Raw genomic sequence first — 18,006 nt, 5'->3', positions numbered from 1 at the left:
GACACTAGTCGTGTCTGTTAACTGTCATAACTAAATCATGGCTTAGTTCCATCTCTCAGTGGTGTAACAGGCCCTCCAACACGGTTCTCTCTCAAGTATCCATTGCTTTGAGCAGTGTCCCAGAACCGTTGCATTCAGCATTGTGAATACAGAGCTCCTTTTGGGGAATACCCAGCAGAAACTGTTTGTGGACAGTTCTGCACATGTTACTGGATTAAAAAAAAGACCAATAAAATTTAATGAGGTAAGAAATTATTTTGGCCCAGCACCTAATATGGTCATGAGATCACACGTACYTTTATTTTCAGTGATTCAGCAGTGATCATAATTTCACATTTTATATGTGGTAAGAAAACTGCAATCCCACAGTACTTACTGAAAAATATTACTTAACAAGTCGGCCATTATTCACTACATGATTTAGCCTATCCATTTATCTTATTCATTTTCAGGTTAAAATTAGTCAGGAGATGATGATTGCATCATATTCCAAATAAATTGTGCCAATGTTCCTATTTTACTTACAGCAAGCAATACATGCTACTAGAACATTAGGCTTCTGATACAGAAGCTTCTGATATTTCTTTTTTATTTAACTAGGCAAGTCAGTTAAGAACAAATTCTTATTTACAATGACGGCCTACCGGGGAACAGTGGGTTAACTGCCCTGTTCAGGGGCAGAATTAACAAGGTCAAAATCTGTCACTCTGGGATTCGATCCAGCAACCTTTCGGTTACTGGCCCAACGCTCTAACCACTAGGCTACCTGATTCAACAAAGAGACACAGAGTTGTCCGTCCAGTGGAGAGGATGACTCATGCCAAAGTCACTGAAGGTCCAGGGAGGCCCATCGGAGCACAATGGGACCTCAGTCATCCCCCTCCARCACCCATCTACAGGAGACAAGCACAGCCACGTTACCAGTGTTGCTGTGACCTCAGATCATGATATCACTCACCCTCATGGAGCTACTTCTATAAATGACCATCTTGAGGCATGTCAAGTCTGATGACACTAGGTTTTAAGCATCAGGATGTTGTAATAGACTGGCTACTCGGCATTTTAACTGCCATTAACAAAAATGTCTATTCTTCCTCATGTCCCATAACATTTTATGGCTAGGAACATCCCAGCAATAGAATCATGAGCTGTCCCACTCTGCCTCCCTTTCTCACAAACACACGTTTGGGAATGTATAAATTACCAGTTTTCAGTGCCTTTGTAATAAAGATCTACCTAACCTTTTTAAGTCCTCAGAGGCCAAAACGCTCCACCAGAGTGGTGGCTGATCAACGCTTCAGACCAGGACTGGTAACACGTCTATTGTTTTTCCTTTGGAGAGTTCTGCCCTGTCTGATCCAGGCCTAATTTTAGTAACATGATGGTCATGTCCTCCCCTCCACTCACAGTTAACATTCTAAATTGGGTGGGCTCGAGTTCAGGCCACACTTTTACCGAATAAGGAGCTTGGTGGGGGTCAGCCAACAAGTGTTCCGCTGCTCTCCTCTCGCCCCGTGACACAGGCGGAATGTCCTCTGGGAAGGGTCACGTTATGTTATGTCACGCCTCCCCTAGGCTGGACAAGCATGCAAACTAGGTGTGGCTGGGCTGGGATGACTGGGGCAGCTGGGACTGACTGGGCTGGGATGACTGGGTCAGCTGGGACTGACTGGGCTGGGATGACTGGGTCAGCTGGGACTGACGGGGCTGGCTGGAGTTGGGCTGGCTGATGTAAAGCTGTTACTTTGAAGGGAAGGGACTGATGCTGACTTGGCTAGGGCTAGGTTTGTGGTCAGAAGGATGAGTGTGGAGAAGTCCGGCCCTACAGGAAAGGAAATGCGTCACACCCTGGTGTGGCGCTGACTCATGTGGATGACATGGAGTGGAAACCTAACGTCTCCCAGACAGACAGYCKTACAGAGGTAGAGGACTTCAAACTTGCAACATTTACGTTTCTTTGGGACACTGACCAAGGGGTGGAAAGGGATAAGATTTAGCTCACTCCGAGTCATRAACAATGTGACCCATTACTCTCTCCAGGTTAAGAACAATAACAAAGTCGGGTATGAATTTCAGTGAAACATGATTCGGGTAAAGTTGGAAGCAAATAAGACAGAAACCAGGGAAGGGAGAAAGACAGGCAGATGTGCAGGAGAAGTAAAGACGAAACAATTCCTGCTGATCTGTGTGACGGTTGTTTAAAGAGTGTGTTCCAACACAAACTCTGCCCTGGCCGGCTCACACCGAGGTCTGGGTGTACTGTGACACTCCACCTCGACGCAAACAGACCCCAAACAGGTGACTCAGACATACACTGCATTCCTCACCTTCCCCCTCACTCTATACACGTGTACACACACACACACACACGTAAAATACCCCATTTAGCCTTCTACAATCTGATAGAYGCAACTTTAACACTAAATGCAGTGATTCCCTCAAAAGACCACTGAASTCCAGACCATTCTGAACAACCCCTTGGCTCCAGCATTGTGCTATAGGTGTAAGTCAGTTCACATGGCAGCAAAGCCTGCACCATCGCCATAAACCAACACCAGCCTCAWTTGACATTTGAACTACAGTAGGCATGGCTCGCTATCCCCCATTTTACCAGTGTAAAGCGGGATGTGAAACATAAGCAGATGGGATCGAATTGGGTTACACTGCCTGCCCTCAGGGTAGATTCCCTACATTTCTGAGGTCCAGCACTCGAGCACCCTGTTAGCCAAGTCGATGTACCAGAGAGATAAATGTCAGAAGCAATGCCCATCTGTAAACCTGATTATAACTGATCTATAAAAGTTGTATTTCTGTCCGAATTGTTGCCTGCCCTATCCCAACACATCCTGAACCCCTCTATGTTCCGCCTTTCTSCTCCATTTTCTCACTGCCCATCCATCCTTCTACCTCATTCCTTGTCGTTCAAGTCAGTCTCACTTCCTGTCATTGGGAGCAGAAGGATTAATACGTCAACTTCCTAACAGGCACCAAGCCTTTCCTCGGAATAGAATGGCATGAGCACACAGCATGCTTTTCATTCACCAAGAGAGTTAAGTGTCCAGAACATTTAAACAAACGTGACTGTTGAAACTCAATATAAATAAAATATTTATCCGGTACGACACAGAGTGTATAAAACATTATGAATACCTGCTCTTTCCATGACATGGACTGACCAGGTGAATCAAGGTGAAAGCTATTATCCCTTATTAAAAATCAACTTTAAAAATCAGTGTAGATGAAGGGGAGGAGACAGTTTAAAGAAAGATTTTTAAGCCTTGAGACATGAATTGTGRATCATTCAGAGGGTGAATGGGCAAGACAAACGTTAAGTGCCTTTGAACTGCAACGCTGCTGGGTTTTTCACGTGCAACAGTTTCAAGAATTGTCCACCACCACCCAGAGGACATCCAACAAACTTGACACAACTGTGGGAAGCATTGGAGTCAACATGGGGAAGCATCACTGTGGAAGGCTTGACACCTTGTAGAGTCCATGCACCGACGAATTGAGTCTGTTCGAAGGGAAAGCAACTCAATATTAGGAAGGTGTTGCTAATGTTTTGTACACTCAGTGTATATGGTCAGGTCTCTTGAAACATCACTAATATAGTGCATTATATAAGTGGCAACCTGTCATTCAGGTGTTTCAGCCTAGATCAATGCTTTCTGTGGTGGTGGGGCAGCCAGTGGAAAACACGTAGTGTAGGTGTTGGTAATGTTCTCTAGTTGCACCATGATTATCTCTGTGTTCTGTCCCTTGTGGGGACAGTACGTCACCGCCAAGTCTAAYGGTAGACCTTGAAAATCCAAGCCCCTTATGTGCTGCCATAGAGTTACATTAGAAGTGCCKATCCAAGAAGGCTCAAGGTCATTGGCCACAGATAAAATGACATTTATATCTACCTTAGCTTTGATTGGACTGTCAATATCATACTTACAAAATCTTAGCTAGCAGTCATCATGAATCAAGTCGACAATATACTGGCAAATCCTTGTCATATCAAGAGAAATTATAGATAAAACGTYTCGGTGCTCATCGCCCAAACATTACACAACAAGTTGGAAATTGGAAATTCAACAATGAGTGGTTTGAGTGGAATCAGTGACAGTGGCTAACTGCAAGCATTGCAAAGCGATCACTAGCCTGCTATTCAGTGGAGTGGCTGTGTGGTCCCAAATCTGGGATTAAGTGTCTCTTTTCCAAGTTTAAAAATGATAAACCTTCATGCTGTCAATTAAGCATGATTTGTGCCGTGCTCAAAACTGGAAACTTGGCATTGGGAAATCAGACTTCGGTGAGTTTAAGACAACTGAATTCCGGAAAAAACGAGCTCCGACTGGAAAATATGTTTTGAACGGTCATTCAACTCAGAATTGTAAGTCTGGAACTCGGGCCTCTTTCCAGAGCTACGACCTGAAGATCAATGACGCCATCATGATTGGACCTTGTTTTTTTCCGAGTTTCCAGTTGTCTTGAAAGCACCATAAATCCAGAGAATGACAGACTTTGATCACAAAATTTGCCCACGAAGGACCACCGTGCCACCTTCCTGTTCAAGTGAGCAAAGCACAACAAGGGGAGTCCAACAATGTAATGTATGCTGTTGCATAAATTATGTAATATGCCAGGGAGATATGTATACTGTAGCTAAGAAAGTATTACTAAGCGRATGTTGTGTAGTAAGTTGTTAGTAGCCCATGTGCCTCACCCTAATAATTTGGTCTATTTATCCRTCATTTCACCTACTGTTCTGACTTGGTTGTTTTAGAAAAATGTAATCATTGAATTTTGTAAGAGCTTTCATTGTCTGCTTATATGCCTCCTACGGTTCTGACTTGGTGTACAGGGAGAACACTAAGAACGACCCATGTTCTGAATTCTGCTGCTGTACATTTCAAAAGTGCTGAACAAATATTTATAGCTAGCTCGCTCATTAATGTCTTAATAGAAATTACGMGTTGCCTCTTATCCGCTCGTCATTCCCTTATGCCATAGTTTGTACATCTCAATTGTCAGTAGACACCACATTTGTTTAAGCAAGTCAGCCATATCAGTTGTGTTTTTTTTAAAGGCAGTAAATGAGGCTGAATGAACTGTAGCAGTGGTAAGGTGTTGGGACTGCTGTTGGGACTCTGCTGTTGGGATAGCTTTATGTAGGCCCTAACAGTTTGTCACTGTTATAGTGCAATTAAAAAGTATTGTTTAGAGTTGTGGCTTTGCTGGCCACTTTTTTTTTTACCTCACCAAGATTTACATGTTTTAAAAATACATTTAAAAAGAGGAGATTCCCCTAGTTCTAATCAGTGGCAAAGGGGGATACCTGGTCAGTTGTACAACTGAATGCCTTCAACTGAAATGTGTCTTGCGCATTTAACCCAACCCCTCTGAATCAGAGGACTGACCCCAATTAGTGAACTGGTCGATTGTTTGATCGTTAAGCTGTTGGGTCGACCAATATTATTTTTTAGTCGAGCAATAACAAATAAAATAAATATGCACACACAGTGCATTCGGGAAGGATTCAGACCCCTTGACTTTTTCCACATTGTTACATTACAGCCTTATTCTAAAATTGATTAAACATTWTTTTCCTCCTCATGAATCTACACACAATAATGACGAAGAAAAGTTATTTTTGAGACACAGCGGTTGAAACCAAAACAAACACACATTTGGACTCATCGGACCAAAAGGACAGATGTCCACCAGTCTAATGTCCATTGCTTGTTGTTTCTTGGCACAAACAAGTTTCTTCTTATTATTATTGGTGTCCTTTAGTAGTGGTTTCTTTGCAGTAATTCGACCATGAAGGCTTGATTTCACACAGTCTCCTCTGAACAGTTGTTGAAATGTCTGTTACTTGATCTCCGTGAAGCATTTATTTGGGCTGCAATTTCTGAGGCTGGTAACTAATGAACTTATCCTCTGCCGCAGAGGTAACTCTTTGTCTTCCTTTCCCGTGGCGGTCCTCATGAGAGGCAGTGTCATCATAGCGCTTGATGGTTTTTGGACTGAAATAGGTTCCGGTACTCATTGGACTGAAATAGGTTCCGGTACTCATTGGACTGAAATAGGTTCCGGTACTCATTGGACTGAAATAGGTTCCGGTACTCATTTTGGGTGCTGCTACTGTTATATATTTTAGGTGCAGGACAATAATTTTGAGCTAGTATTCTATAAGAGGAACAGGAGCTCAAGCACTAGAAAATTAGGTGCTGGTACTCAGCTCCGGTGAGCTCCTGCCCAAGTCAAGCGCTGCTTCGTATACCTTGCGCAAATAGCTTACAGCTGTGTCTGTCCCAAGCTCACTGGCATGGGAAACTGAGGGCCCAGAATTTGTTACACAATGTTGCAAGTTCGCTAGGCAAGGTTGGGCTGGYCCAAGAAGTTAAAAGTTGATACAATGTTTCAAATTCATTGCAGACAGGCCATGTGCAGCCAATGTGACTTATAGAAATATATATACAGTGGGGAGAACAAGTATTTGATACACTGCCGATTTTGCAGGTTTTCCTACTTACAAAGCATGTAGAGGTCTGTAATTTTTTATCATAGGTACACTTCAACTGTGAGAGACGGAATCTATAACAAAAATCCAGAAAAACACTTTGTATGATTTTTAAGTAATTAATTTGCATTTTATTGCATGACATAAGTATTTGATCACCTACCAACCAGTAAGAATTCCAGCTCTCATAGACCTGTTAGTTTTTCTTTAAGAAGCCCTCCTGTTCTCCACTCGTTACCTGTATAAAAGACACCTGTCCACACACTCAATCAAACAGACTCCAACCTCTCCATAATGGCCAAGACCAGAGAGCTGTGTAAGGACATCAGGGATAAAATTGTAGACCTGCACAAGGCTGGGATGGGCTACAGGACAATAGGCAAGCAGCTTGGTGAGAAGGCAACAACTGTTGGCTCAATTATTAGAACATGTATTTACACACACAATTTTTTTTTATATATATATATATTTTTTAAATCAGGATATTTCCTACCTGCAGGCTGCAATGTTTTTATTTGTTTGCTTTATGTAGGCTATTTTTACATAGTTGCAAGAGAAGTTACTTTTTCGGTATCTATTTTTATTAACCACATGACAATGATTGAGATATGAAGACATTCTTATAAATGTGCATCTGAAAACCTTAATTGACACGCAGATCGGTAGAAATGGTAAGATAAATGGTCATTCCACATGAGAAAGGGTGCCGACTCCTCGTGTAGACTATTACCTGCAACTTCAGGAGAGTAATGGCKGAATCTGCCAAAGCCAGCAGGAGGAGAATAGTTGGCTCAGGTTAAGGTTTTTCCTCTTCTGGTTATCTATATTTCTGGTGCCCTCGAGGCATTTTTCTTATTTCATCAAACCATAAGCTCAATGCATATAGGTGATTTATTATTTATTTATTTTTAAACATGGGGAGTGTATACGAAAAAAATACAAGTTCACATTTTTCGAAAGAACAGGTGACTTTCGGTCGACAAAGATTGTTTGTTTGTTGGGGACAGCCCTGATTATAACACCCCCCTCATCTTGTGTTACATTGCTGTGTCCATTTGGCCGAGGCCCAGTCCTAACAGTTTTTGATGATGAAGCACTCACAGCTACAGTACTGCACAACAGACCAGTTACAGACCATTAAACTCACGATGCTGACTGCAGCATAATAGTGCTTGGAGAGAATAAACTGCTATATTGATTTTACTATAAAAAAATTGTAAAACGGGCTACTCATTTGCCTTTGTGCCACTCTGGGGAGAAAGAATGTGTTATACTCAAAGTAATTATGCAAACAAGTGGCAAATGGAGATTGACATGTAGAATGCTACCAGCTGAAGTCAAGTTGATACAGGTATATACTTGTGACAAGTTAAAGTTACTGCAGCGACACAAACAACGTATTGATGGTTAACCCAGAGCGTGTAAAACTGTGGATCTTGCATTTTTAGACAATTACAACAGAAAGGTATGACTAAGCAGAGGCAAAAGAGGACAGAGTTGCCAAGACATCAAGAAAAAGTCAACTAAACATATCCTGTTTTTGCCTGTGTACAAGCTGTTCCTAATAATTCTCATACCAAACTATTATTATCCTATGATGGCATATTTCACATGACATGGAGTCACACAGCCAGACAGTACAMGGAGGGAAGTATAGGACGTGAGCAGCTCTTTTCGTGATGTCTCTCTGGCCTGAGACTGAGGGAGAAGTGTGTTGACCTTTAGGATTTTGTCCTGGGTGGACATCCCTGCAAGGGGTTCTTTAAAAACCAGTGACTGGTACATAATTGGGCTCTGTCGCCATAGTTTCCATGTGATTCTCTCTGAGTAACACAAAAATACAGACGGACCCCCTTCCAGCCACGGGACATAAGAATGGATTACTTTCGATGTTTATTTGCAATGCTTTCATCCATGGAAATAGAATCCATGGATTCTATGCCTTCCTCATTGGTGGGAGGTGGAGGTGTGCCTTTATCCCAGCCTTGGCACACCTGCTGGCAGAGAGACAGCATACAAACTAAAGATGAAAGCATYTCCTTTCGGAGTTCATATGTGGAGTTCTGTATTGCTTTCTGTTCCATACAGTAATTTAGCATGATATTGGGGTGCTGGGTCATTGTGCATTTGTGTGCCTATCGATGAGCGATGTCCTATGGTAATATGGGTCATCAAGGAAAGATTACCACACTTCCTGTCCAGTGCTGGAGGGTCAAACCAAAGTGATTAGTGCATATGATGAACAATGCAGTCTCCTTAAAGGAACTTCATAGTCACTTAGTCATTACTCTAGCACCATCTGTCAATGCGTTCAAAGAAAACCTTTACAGTCTACAWCGCCTTCACCAGGAACGTTTAGTCAGTTTAATTAAATTAGCRAGTGGGTGATTCCTCACAAAACAAGACCATGATTTTGGCATATCATAAGTTCTAGAGTGGGATCTCTGCTAGTTTGAGTTATGTTCCAATTTGTAAGCATTTCCAACAGAGTGAATGTGAAAATGGATTCAAAATTATCACTGCTGATCATTTGCAATATGTGCAAGAATGCAAGTAAAAAGGCTGTGAATGGTTAAATTGCCTACTATGCCAATTTCTCTGTACACAATGGCCCATAACTTAAACTAGCAGAGATGACACATTGGAATGTTGATATACACCCACAGAGCAGTGATGGGCAACTTGTGGCCCATGCCCCCATTTTGTAGGCCCACCATCTGGGTTTCAACTTACTGTTGAGAGTTAGAATAGAACACACAAAGTGCAATTTCAAAATGTAGTTGTGTATCAGCAGTTTCTCTTGTTATTTCCATCCAGTTATGTGAGTAAAGTCATACTGGGGGGGGGACACTATATTGTTCGACAAGGGATTTTTTTGTGTCTGTAAAATAAGTATGTGGAAAATGGCGGCGGAAACACAATTAAGCACTAATATTGATATGACCATCATATTGAAYTAAACTTAGAGTCAAACGATATTACTGTATGTTGTGTGGTCCTCCCACTGCGACTCTGAAAACCATGCAGTTTATTGGGCTACAGATTGAATATGAGCTTGATGCTCTTTTCTCATATGATGAGCTTGATGCTCTTTTCCAATATAAATATCGACGGTCTTATTCTGGTGACATGATGAGCGATGTTGGACTGCCGTTTGACAAATAAAATTAATCTCTCTTTTGTCCATAATCATCTCATCATGTAGACTAGCCTACCCGCACAGTATCTATGAGCTGTTGGCTAGAGCGCATATTGCAAATGTGCCTTCCAGAGTAGGCAACTGTCGCCAATTGGAAGGAAACCTAGCTACTGACAGTCACTCAATTAGCCATGTCAGCTAACAATTTTGATTGTTAAGTTAATCTAGCCAGTTATCATGGCCGAATACCGACCGGGCACGCAGGGCTTTCGATTTTGTTAGTCACTCTCAATTAGATATATTAACAATGCATAAGGCATGGCAAATGGTGTAGAATTGCAGGAAACTAGCTATAAAACTGCAAATAAGTATCTCCACCCTACAGCAAAATGGATAGAATTGCAGCACCCCCTGATAAATAAAAATAATATAAAACTGTATTGCTTCTATGAGCGGACAAAAATGATCCTCTTTACTGATGGATTTTCAAATTGTAGACTGGCACCAGCCAGGCCATCAGCCATCGCAGGGGCTCAAGGGTGGATTTTACATCAGGTTAATTCTGCAATTCCCCTTTAATAAAACCTCAAGGACTGAACTCACTTCTACAACTCACCTCTACAATCAAAACTGTTTCCATAGAAACCTTGTAAGACAACAGTACACACTGCYGCAGGTAGATTTAAAGCGGGCAATAACCTTATATCATCATCACAATCTAGGTGGGTCAGCTAGTTTCAAAAGGCACTAAAGTCTCTCCCCTCAGACYCTAGCAGGATGATGAATGGGGATCAGGAGCCACTACGCCAGTCCATGCAGAGAGCACACAGTGAGCCTTATCAGCTGTTCCCAGTGGCCACCGTTTGTGTGGTGCCTATGGCAACGTGCACGCCTGCCTCATTGCCTAAGATGTCTGCCTGTGTTTAAAGCAGCAGAGCGGGAACAATGATGGACATCCTGGAGCATCAATAATGGGTGAGTTACATGTCTGCCTCTACACAGAGCAATGGATAGGCTGTAGGGAGAGAACGTGCCACCTATCAAAGRCTCCCTTGCTGTGCGCACACGCTGACAGAAACAAACACGGACAATGGGGGACGATCTTGTGTACACAAGCACTACAGAGAGAGCACACATAGCACAAGAGAGGGTTGGGCTGGGAAGCGGTTGTAGCAACATATAAAGTCACCTGGGATGATGTAACTGCTCCTGTATGCAGCGAGGGATGGCTGACTGAGGTAGGTAGCTAGCTAGCTATCACTAACACCTCCCTGTTAGTGGTGCGCTGGTTGACTCCTAAAACACGCAGTACTCCAAGGTTATGTCCTCGAAGCGTGCTGGCTTAGGGTCAATCGCCAAATGCTTTTGGGAACGGGCAGATAAAGTTCATGTCTATCCACTGAGGCAAAYATATCCACTGGCAAAAAGGACAATGTCAAAGTTCAATTCAATAAGAGAAAAGCTGCAAAATTAAGAGTTGAAAATAAAGAGAAGAGATTATACAAATTCYACAGTCACAGGACAGGGACTTCAAATGGGCCTATGGCACATCAAGAGAACTGTAGCATGACGCAGAACAGAGCCACATGTATCTAGATCACACTGTCAGCATCATAACCAGAGATGATCATAATCACCAGTGAAATACTGCTCAGAAGGAGGCAGTGAGTTTACATCACCAATAAAGCTTGGTTTCAGGATCAAGGCCTCGTGTAGTTTTTTTTCCCTAATTTAATTCAGGCTCCCAAACACCCTCACCCCACTGATGTTCCACCACCTCACCCTGTTTTCCCTCTCCTACTCTGCCAAGCAACAGGCAGAAGAGAATAAAAAGCTTCCCGGGTCACAAACAGGATTGATGGGAGTKAATAGGTGTCTCAAAATGCATACTACTGTGCTCCAAGCACCCAAATTGGAGCACGGGAAAGTCCAAATCAAAGTATGCGAAACAGAGCAGAGGGCACTTATCAAATGTTACTCCATTTTTTACATATTTTGAAGCATGCATCAATGCAAGCTTCAATGGAAAGTATACAAAGAAKTATGACGCAGCCACGTAAAAATTATATAATTATGCAAATTCTCTTGAAATCAACGGTGGCCATTACTTGAGCTGAAGCGAGAGAAAATTTACTCAGACTTGAGAATGAAATGTTGCCTATTCACATCTCATATGTAGCCTGAGTACAATATTTTATCTTTCTACGTTAATAAATACATGCTGTGTTAATTTTGTCATGGTTCCCTGCCTACAATACTCATTGTAGGTCGTAAGCCCATAGTAAGACAATAGAGCTAACTGGCTCGCTATCACTGTTAACTAGCCAGATAGGCACAAAGAATTGTTAGCTAGCTACCCATGAAGAATGGACCTTGGATAACATTGGTTTTAGGTCATTTTTGCCTGTTATACTAGCTGGTTAGCTACATTATTACTATTCACATATACAGTAGCTAGCAGATAGTTATGAAGTAAAACGTTTGCTTTGTGTACATCTTGTTTAGTCTCTATTGTTGCCATTGTCGTGGCTGGAATACGGTTCAGTGAATGGGGAGATGCAGCGTGAGGTAATACAGTAGGGGGAGTGTGAGTGCTTCTCAATTAAATGTTTTATGCGTTCTCCACGCCCTTGTCCTAACAAGCTAGCTAACAAGCTGGCTCCTGAGTGGCGCAGCAGTCTAAGGCACTGCATCTGAGTGCTAGAGGCGTCACTACAGACCTTGGTTCGATCCCGGGCTGTATCATAACAGGCGGCGATCGGGAGTACCATAGGGCGGCGCACAATTGGCCCAGCGTCTTCCTGGTTAGGGAGGGTGTGGCCGGGGTAGGCCGTCATTGTAAAATAAGAATATGCTCTTAACTGACTTGCCTAGTTAAATAAAGGTAAAAAATAATAATAATAAACTTGCTCAAGAGAACATCCTTGGAGAATGCACTTGGAGCATGAGAGTGTGGAGCAGGTAGTATGCACATTGAGAAACACCCTATAAAACATTAAAGTCCTATTCCAGGTCAGATATCAGCCTGTGATGTCCCAAACTTTCTAGTGCATAATATACCCTTTTAAATTGAGTAACTTTACAATATTGAAATGCAACGTCAAAGAGCTAGCTATAGCTTCCTTACAGAGACCATCACTACAACAAGCTGTATTACTTCATCCCCAATACATGCCAACTAAAGGGGAGGTATCCTCATTTTGGCAGACTTGGAGACGGAGAAAAAGGAAACATTTAAGACTGGAAGCCAAATACTTCTGAGTKTTTTCTGTGAAATTGCCAAGCTATTGAGTCACCAATTTCTTATAAACTTGAGGGGAAAGCCTGTTTCATTGCACCACACCCCTACCATTATCAGCCTAAACAGYACAAAAGGTCAATAATTGTAAATATATTGCAACTCTCTCCAATTGACAAATATCAAAAGTGTTTCTTCCATCTCCCATCTCCTTCCAAACCTTACAGATATCCCCTTTTTGACAGGCTGGAAATATTGTATTTCAATAGGGCGGATACATTGTTTCGACCAGCGTGCGACCACCCGGTGGCGGTGCTACACTATCGTTTCGATAGTGAATGCTACAATGTTGCACTGTTTAATAAACTATCGTTAATCTTTACATGTATAATTCACGCTTAGTTTCTTTACATAAAATCGAGGCACATTTAAAAAGTAGGATGGTTGCCTTTTCTCCTTCTCAAGATGATGGGAAGAGCAGAGCCGCTGTATCCGCCCTACACGTCTGACAAACCCACATGGCCATGGATGGTCTCAAAATCGAACCTATAGTCGAATTGTTAAAAATCGTAAAACGTTTGGGAAAACTGATCCCCTGCGCAATTTGAAAGACTATTTGACTTCTGTATGCGCAGTACTTCAAGAAACAGTTTTTGAAAGCAAATGGCAACAATATAATACAACCAATTGGTACATCAATAACGACAGCACACGTATTCACTGTCCTATGCACTCCAAGAAAGAAAAGTAMCTTATATGTTCACTTTATACCGGTACCCCCCCAAAAACGTGCCCGACTAAATGCATTTGTTAATTTAGGCCTAACATCTACGTACAATTATTATTTAGATAAATACAGTCAAGAACAAACTTTTCACAATGCGACAGACAGGCTGCTGGAGAATCTATTCTGGAACGTACCTTCACAAAGAGCTCGATAACGGGCTCGTTATCCGCCTTGATTCCATTCTGGGGTACCGACAAAGACATTGTGAACTAAACTTTAGAAACTTTTCCAAACGAAATCGTCTTTCCCCACCAAACAGTTATCTTCAGCCTAATCGCTCTTCTTTGCCACCCCCTTTCCACGGAGTATTCGGATAACCGATTTTCCTAGGCTGGTGGCTCGCTGCAATTCTCACACAAGAGTGGTGGGAGGAGAAAGTCAAGCACAYAGATGGCAAGAGCAGTGTGCTATTGGTGCAGCCCGTCCCTTTGACTCTTCYGTATCTCTACAGGATTTCCGTGCACAACAAATTATTGTCGTTTATCAAACTGTTGCACGCAACATTATCATTGATAAATCAGAGGCACACTATATTTCTGCCCTCGTGAATGACCGTTACAACCCCGCCTGGAAAACGCCCTCCAGTCACCTTTTATGGTAACAAAAACGCCCTCATTTACTGTATGATTTGTAGATGTTGGAACTGGGCCATGACCGTTTCTAAAAGAAAGCACAATGGCAAAAAATTGTACTTTTCTGTAGGTGTGGGCAGAATGTATAAAACCTTTTCAGTGACTTAAAAAAAAGTGCATGCACATAGCCAGTTCCAAACACTGGCCGCACATTTTGGTATTGGTATTTTTTTGGTGTTTTATTAGGATCCCCATTAGCTGTTGCAAAAGCAGCAGCTACTCTTCCTGGTGTAAACACAAAACATGAAACATTACATAATACAAAACATTAATAGACAAGAACAGCTCAAGGACAGAACTACATCAATAAAAAATATAAAAAACTGTGGGAAGCATTAGAGTCAACATGGGCCAGCATTCCAGTGGAACGCTTTCAACAGTCCATACCCCGACAAATTGTGGCTGTTTTGCGTGCAAAAAGGGGAGGTGCAACTCAATATTAGAAAGGTGTTACTAATATTTTGTACACATTGTATAGTAAAATAAAAAATATKTATAGGCGATATGCTGCTATGTGATCTCCTTACCAATGGCAAAGGCATCTGCTTTATCATTAGGCCTACGTTGTTTTATTAGCCTACTATTATTATAATTCCAGTTCATCAAACACCTCCATGTCCCCACTTTTTTTTTTTGCAATACAGTTGATCAACTAGAAGTTTTGCGTACTGTGTATGCATGGTCTGAGAATTGGGTGGATATATGCACAATTTCCCTTCAAACAGAACACATTACCTAATGACCTCCAGGTCTTGAGATTAGGCTCTTGAATTGAATATACATAAAATATCATTGCAATAGACATGGTGCTGTCCATTATTCCCAATATCTATATCTAAAATCAATAGTCTAACTGCAGACAATCTCTCAAGCCGATCGTCTCTCAGGCAGGCCCATCTCCAATACCAGGACCCCTCAATGATTTGACTATACTACCACCTACTGGTGGGAGGAGTTTTCAGCGTTGAATGAAAATGGCAGAATGAATGTGTAGCATAGTATTACCAAAGATTTTTTTATATCTTTTTTCTCGTTCTATCTGTGGTATTACACTTTTTGCAGGGATCGTAGTGCTTGTGTTTAACTGACACTTTGATATTCTGGATTTCCCCTGATTGTCTATGCGATTAAAATGTGGGTCAAAAGGGAAATAAAAGTATACCTTTTTCATTTAAACTATCATTCTAGTATAATTCATGTGCAACGTTTTAGCTTGAAATGTATTTGTAATCTGTTGTGTTGGATAGCAGATGTAAAGAACTGCAGAGCTAGGGTCCTAGCTAGACACTTCCTTTGCCGTAACTTTAACAGGGCCGTGGGGAAACGGTGCTCGCCAAGCAACACTATGTACGGTTCATATCGTGAGTTGTCAGTCGTTTGGACGCTATCCTCTCTGTGGTAAACAGAAGGGGGAAAAATACTCTGCTCCTTGTGTTAGGCCCGATGCACCCTCAGCGGGGTTGAACAAAACCGGTTTTCAGGGGAAGTGGGAGAGATCCTTCTGCTTTTGTACATTAACCAGGCGACAGTCGATCTTAACTCCTCCATATTTACTGGATTGGTTGAACAGTACAGAAGATAACCTCCGGCCAGCCTCTCGCCAGGACCAGAAATTAGGACACGCTGCTCAGGCGTTTTGTTTAGGCCTGGTACATTAGGTTAGCCTGGAAGTGACGGCCCTGGCATTGGAGGAGCCTGCCTGAGAGATGATGGGCCTGAGACGTCTAAACTCATCCAACCAGTAGGTGGCAGTATAGAAGGACCTGAGATATATCTCCAGTTAGAATCCTCTCAGAAATGGCCAGTGACCTGACATTTTATTGATAACCTATAAGAGACTGGGTAGCTGGCTCAACTCCCCCTGGCAGCAATGCTGGTGTAGCAGCAGCTTGCTCAATGTCCTCACACTGCCTGTGTCGGGCCGCCTCTGGAGCAGGTGTTACAACAAAAGCATTAACCATAACAGAGAAGTTGGTTTTACAGTAACTGAAACACTTACATGACTCACATCTAGTACATTATATTAACTTCAGAATAGACTTTTGTCCATTTATGGTATATTTTTTACATTTGTAATAAGGTCATATGAGTCATAGCTCTGAGAGATGAGAGAAAATGGCCCTATCAGGTAATCAGGCTCTCTACAGTGGATAGGTTTCAATCTCGAGTTGAACTAGTACAGCATGGCATTGTAAAACTGTAATAGTACTGTACCATTTATAAAAATGTATTGGACAGGACAAGCAGTTTGGCCAAGGTGCCTAATAGGTCTACTATGACATGGTGTGCCTATCCCGTTTGCCTACATATCAGTGCTGATTGTAAAACCATTCAATGTATCTGCCCCCAGCATGCTTGAAGGTGCTTTCTACCTAGGACTCGCCAAAACCCTAGAGCAGCTGCTCACAGACCCATCAAGCATCCCAACAGGACAAAAATTAAGCCAAGGGAGCAGCAGTCACTACTCTGGCGGTCTTTACTAATACACACTATGGCCTTAGTGTGGTGGATGATTATTAGCAATGCACACCACTCAGTACCCCTGCTATTATTTCATGCTGCACAATTCAAATTTACATATAATTTTATCCTCTTAATCTAAAATGTAATCCCCAAAAGTAATTATCACGAGTGTACCATAAACATTAACTAGTAATGCTGCATACTCCAAGAAAGCTTAAAATCTCACCTTTCTGGTAAAAAAAGTTATAAAATGCTGATGTTGAGTCACTTGAGGACACAAGCACACAGTACATACAGTTGAAGTCGGAAGTTTACATACACCTTAGTCAAATACATTTAGTATTCACAATTCCTGACATTTAATCCGAGTAAAAATTCCCTGTCTTGGGTCAGTTAGGATCACCACTGTATTTTAAGAATGTGAAATGTCAGAATAATAGCAGATGATTTATTTCAGCTTTTATTTCTTTCATCACATTCCCAGTGGGTCAGTTTACATATACTCAATTAGTATTTGGTAGCGTTGCCTTTAAATTGTTTAACTTGGGTCAAACGTTTTGGGTAGCCTTCCACAAGCTTCCCACAATAAGTTGGGTGAATTCTGTCCCATTCCTCCTGACAGAGTTGGTGTAACTGAGTCAGGTTTGTAGGCCTCCTTGCTCGCACACACTTTTTCAGTTCTACCCACACATGTTCTATAGGATTGAGGTCAGGGCTTTGTGATGGCCACTCCAATACCTTGACTTTGTTGTCCTTAAGCCATTTTGCCACAACATTGGAAGTATGCTTGGGGTCATTGTCCATTTGGAAGATCCATTTGCTACCAAGCTTTAACTTCCTGACTGATGTCAGGATGTTGCTTCAATATATCCACATAATATTCCTACCTCATGATGCCATCTATTTTGTGAAGTGCACCAGTCCCTCCTGCAGCAAAGCACCCCCACAACATGATGCTGCCACCCCCGCGCTTCACGGTTGGGATGGTGTTCGTCGGCTTGCAAGCCTCTCTCTTTTCCCTCCAAACATAACGATGGTCATTATGGCCAAACAGTTCTATTTGTGTTTCATCAGATAAGAGGACATTTCTCCAAAAGGTACGATCTTTGTCCCCATGTGCAGTTGCAAACCGTAGTCTGGCTTTTTTGGAACAGTGGCTTCTTCCTTCTTCCTTGCCGAGCGGCCTTTCAGGTTATGTCGATATAGGACTCGTTTTACTGTGGATATAGATACTTT

At 42.1% G+C, this 18,006-nt stretch overlaps 1 protein-coding gene across 1 annotated transcript in view; it reads right to left on the bottom strand.

The window, feature by feature from the left end:
• LOC111963185 (chloride intracellular channel protein 4-like) overlaps window positions 1-14,237 on the bottom strand; it is a 29,088-nt gene extending 14,851 nt beyond the window's left edge. Inside the window, exon 1 of the mRNA XM_023986461.2 lies at window positions 13,810-14,237. Within this exon, the coding sequence (XP_023842229.1) occupies window positions 13,810-13,878 (69 nt within the window). The 5' untranslated portion in view covers window positions 13,879-14,237. The remainder of the gene's footprint in view (window positions 1-13,809) is intronic.
• Between the last annotated feature and the right edge of the window lie 3,769 nt (window positions 14,238-18,006).

This window comes from Salvelinus sp. IW2-2015, linkage group LG4q.2 (genome assembly GCF_002910315.2).
Source record: "Salvelinus sp. IW2-2015 linkage group LG4q.2, ASM291031v2, whole genome shotgun sequence".
In the NCBI taxonomy this organism is placed as follows: domain Eukaryota; kingdom Metazoa; phylum Chordata; class Actinopteri; order Salmoniformes; family Salmonidae; genus Salvelinus; species Salvelinus sp. IW2-2015.
This window is presented reverse-complemented; position numbering and strand designations above follow the sequence as displayed.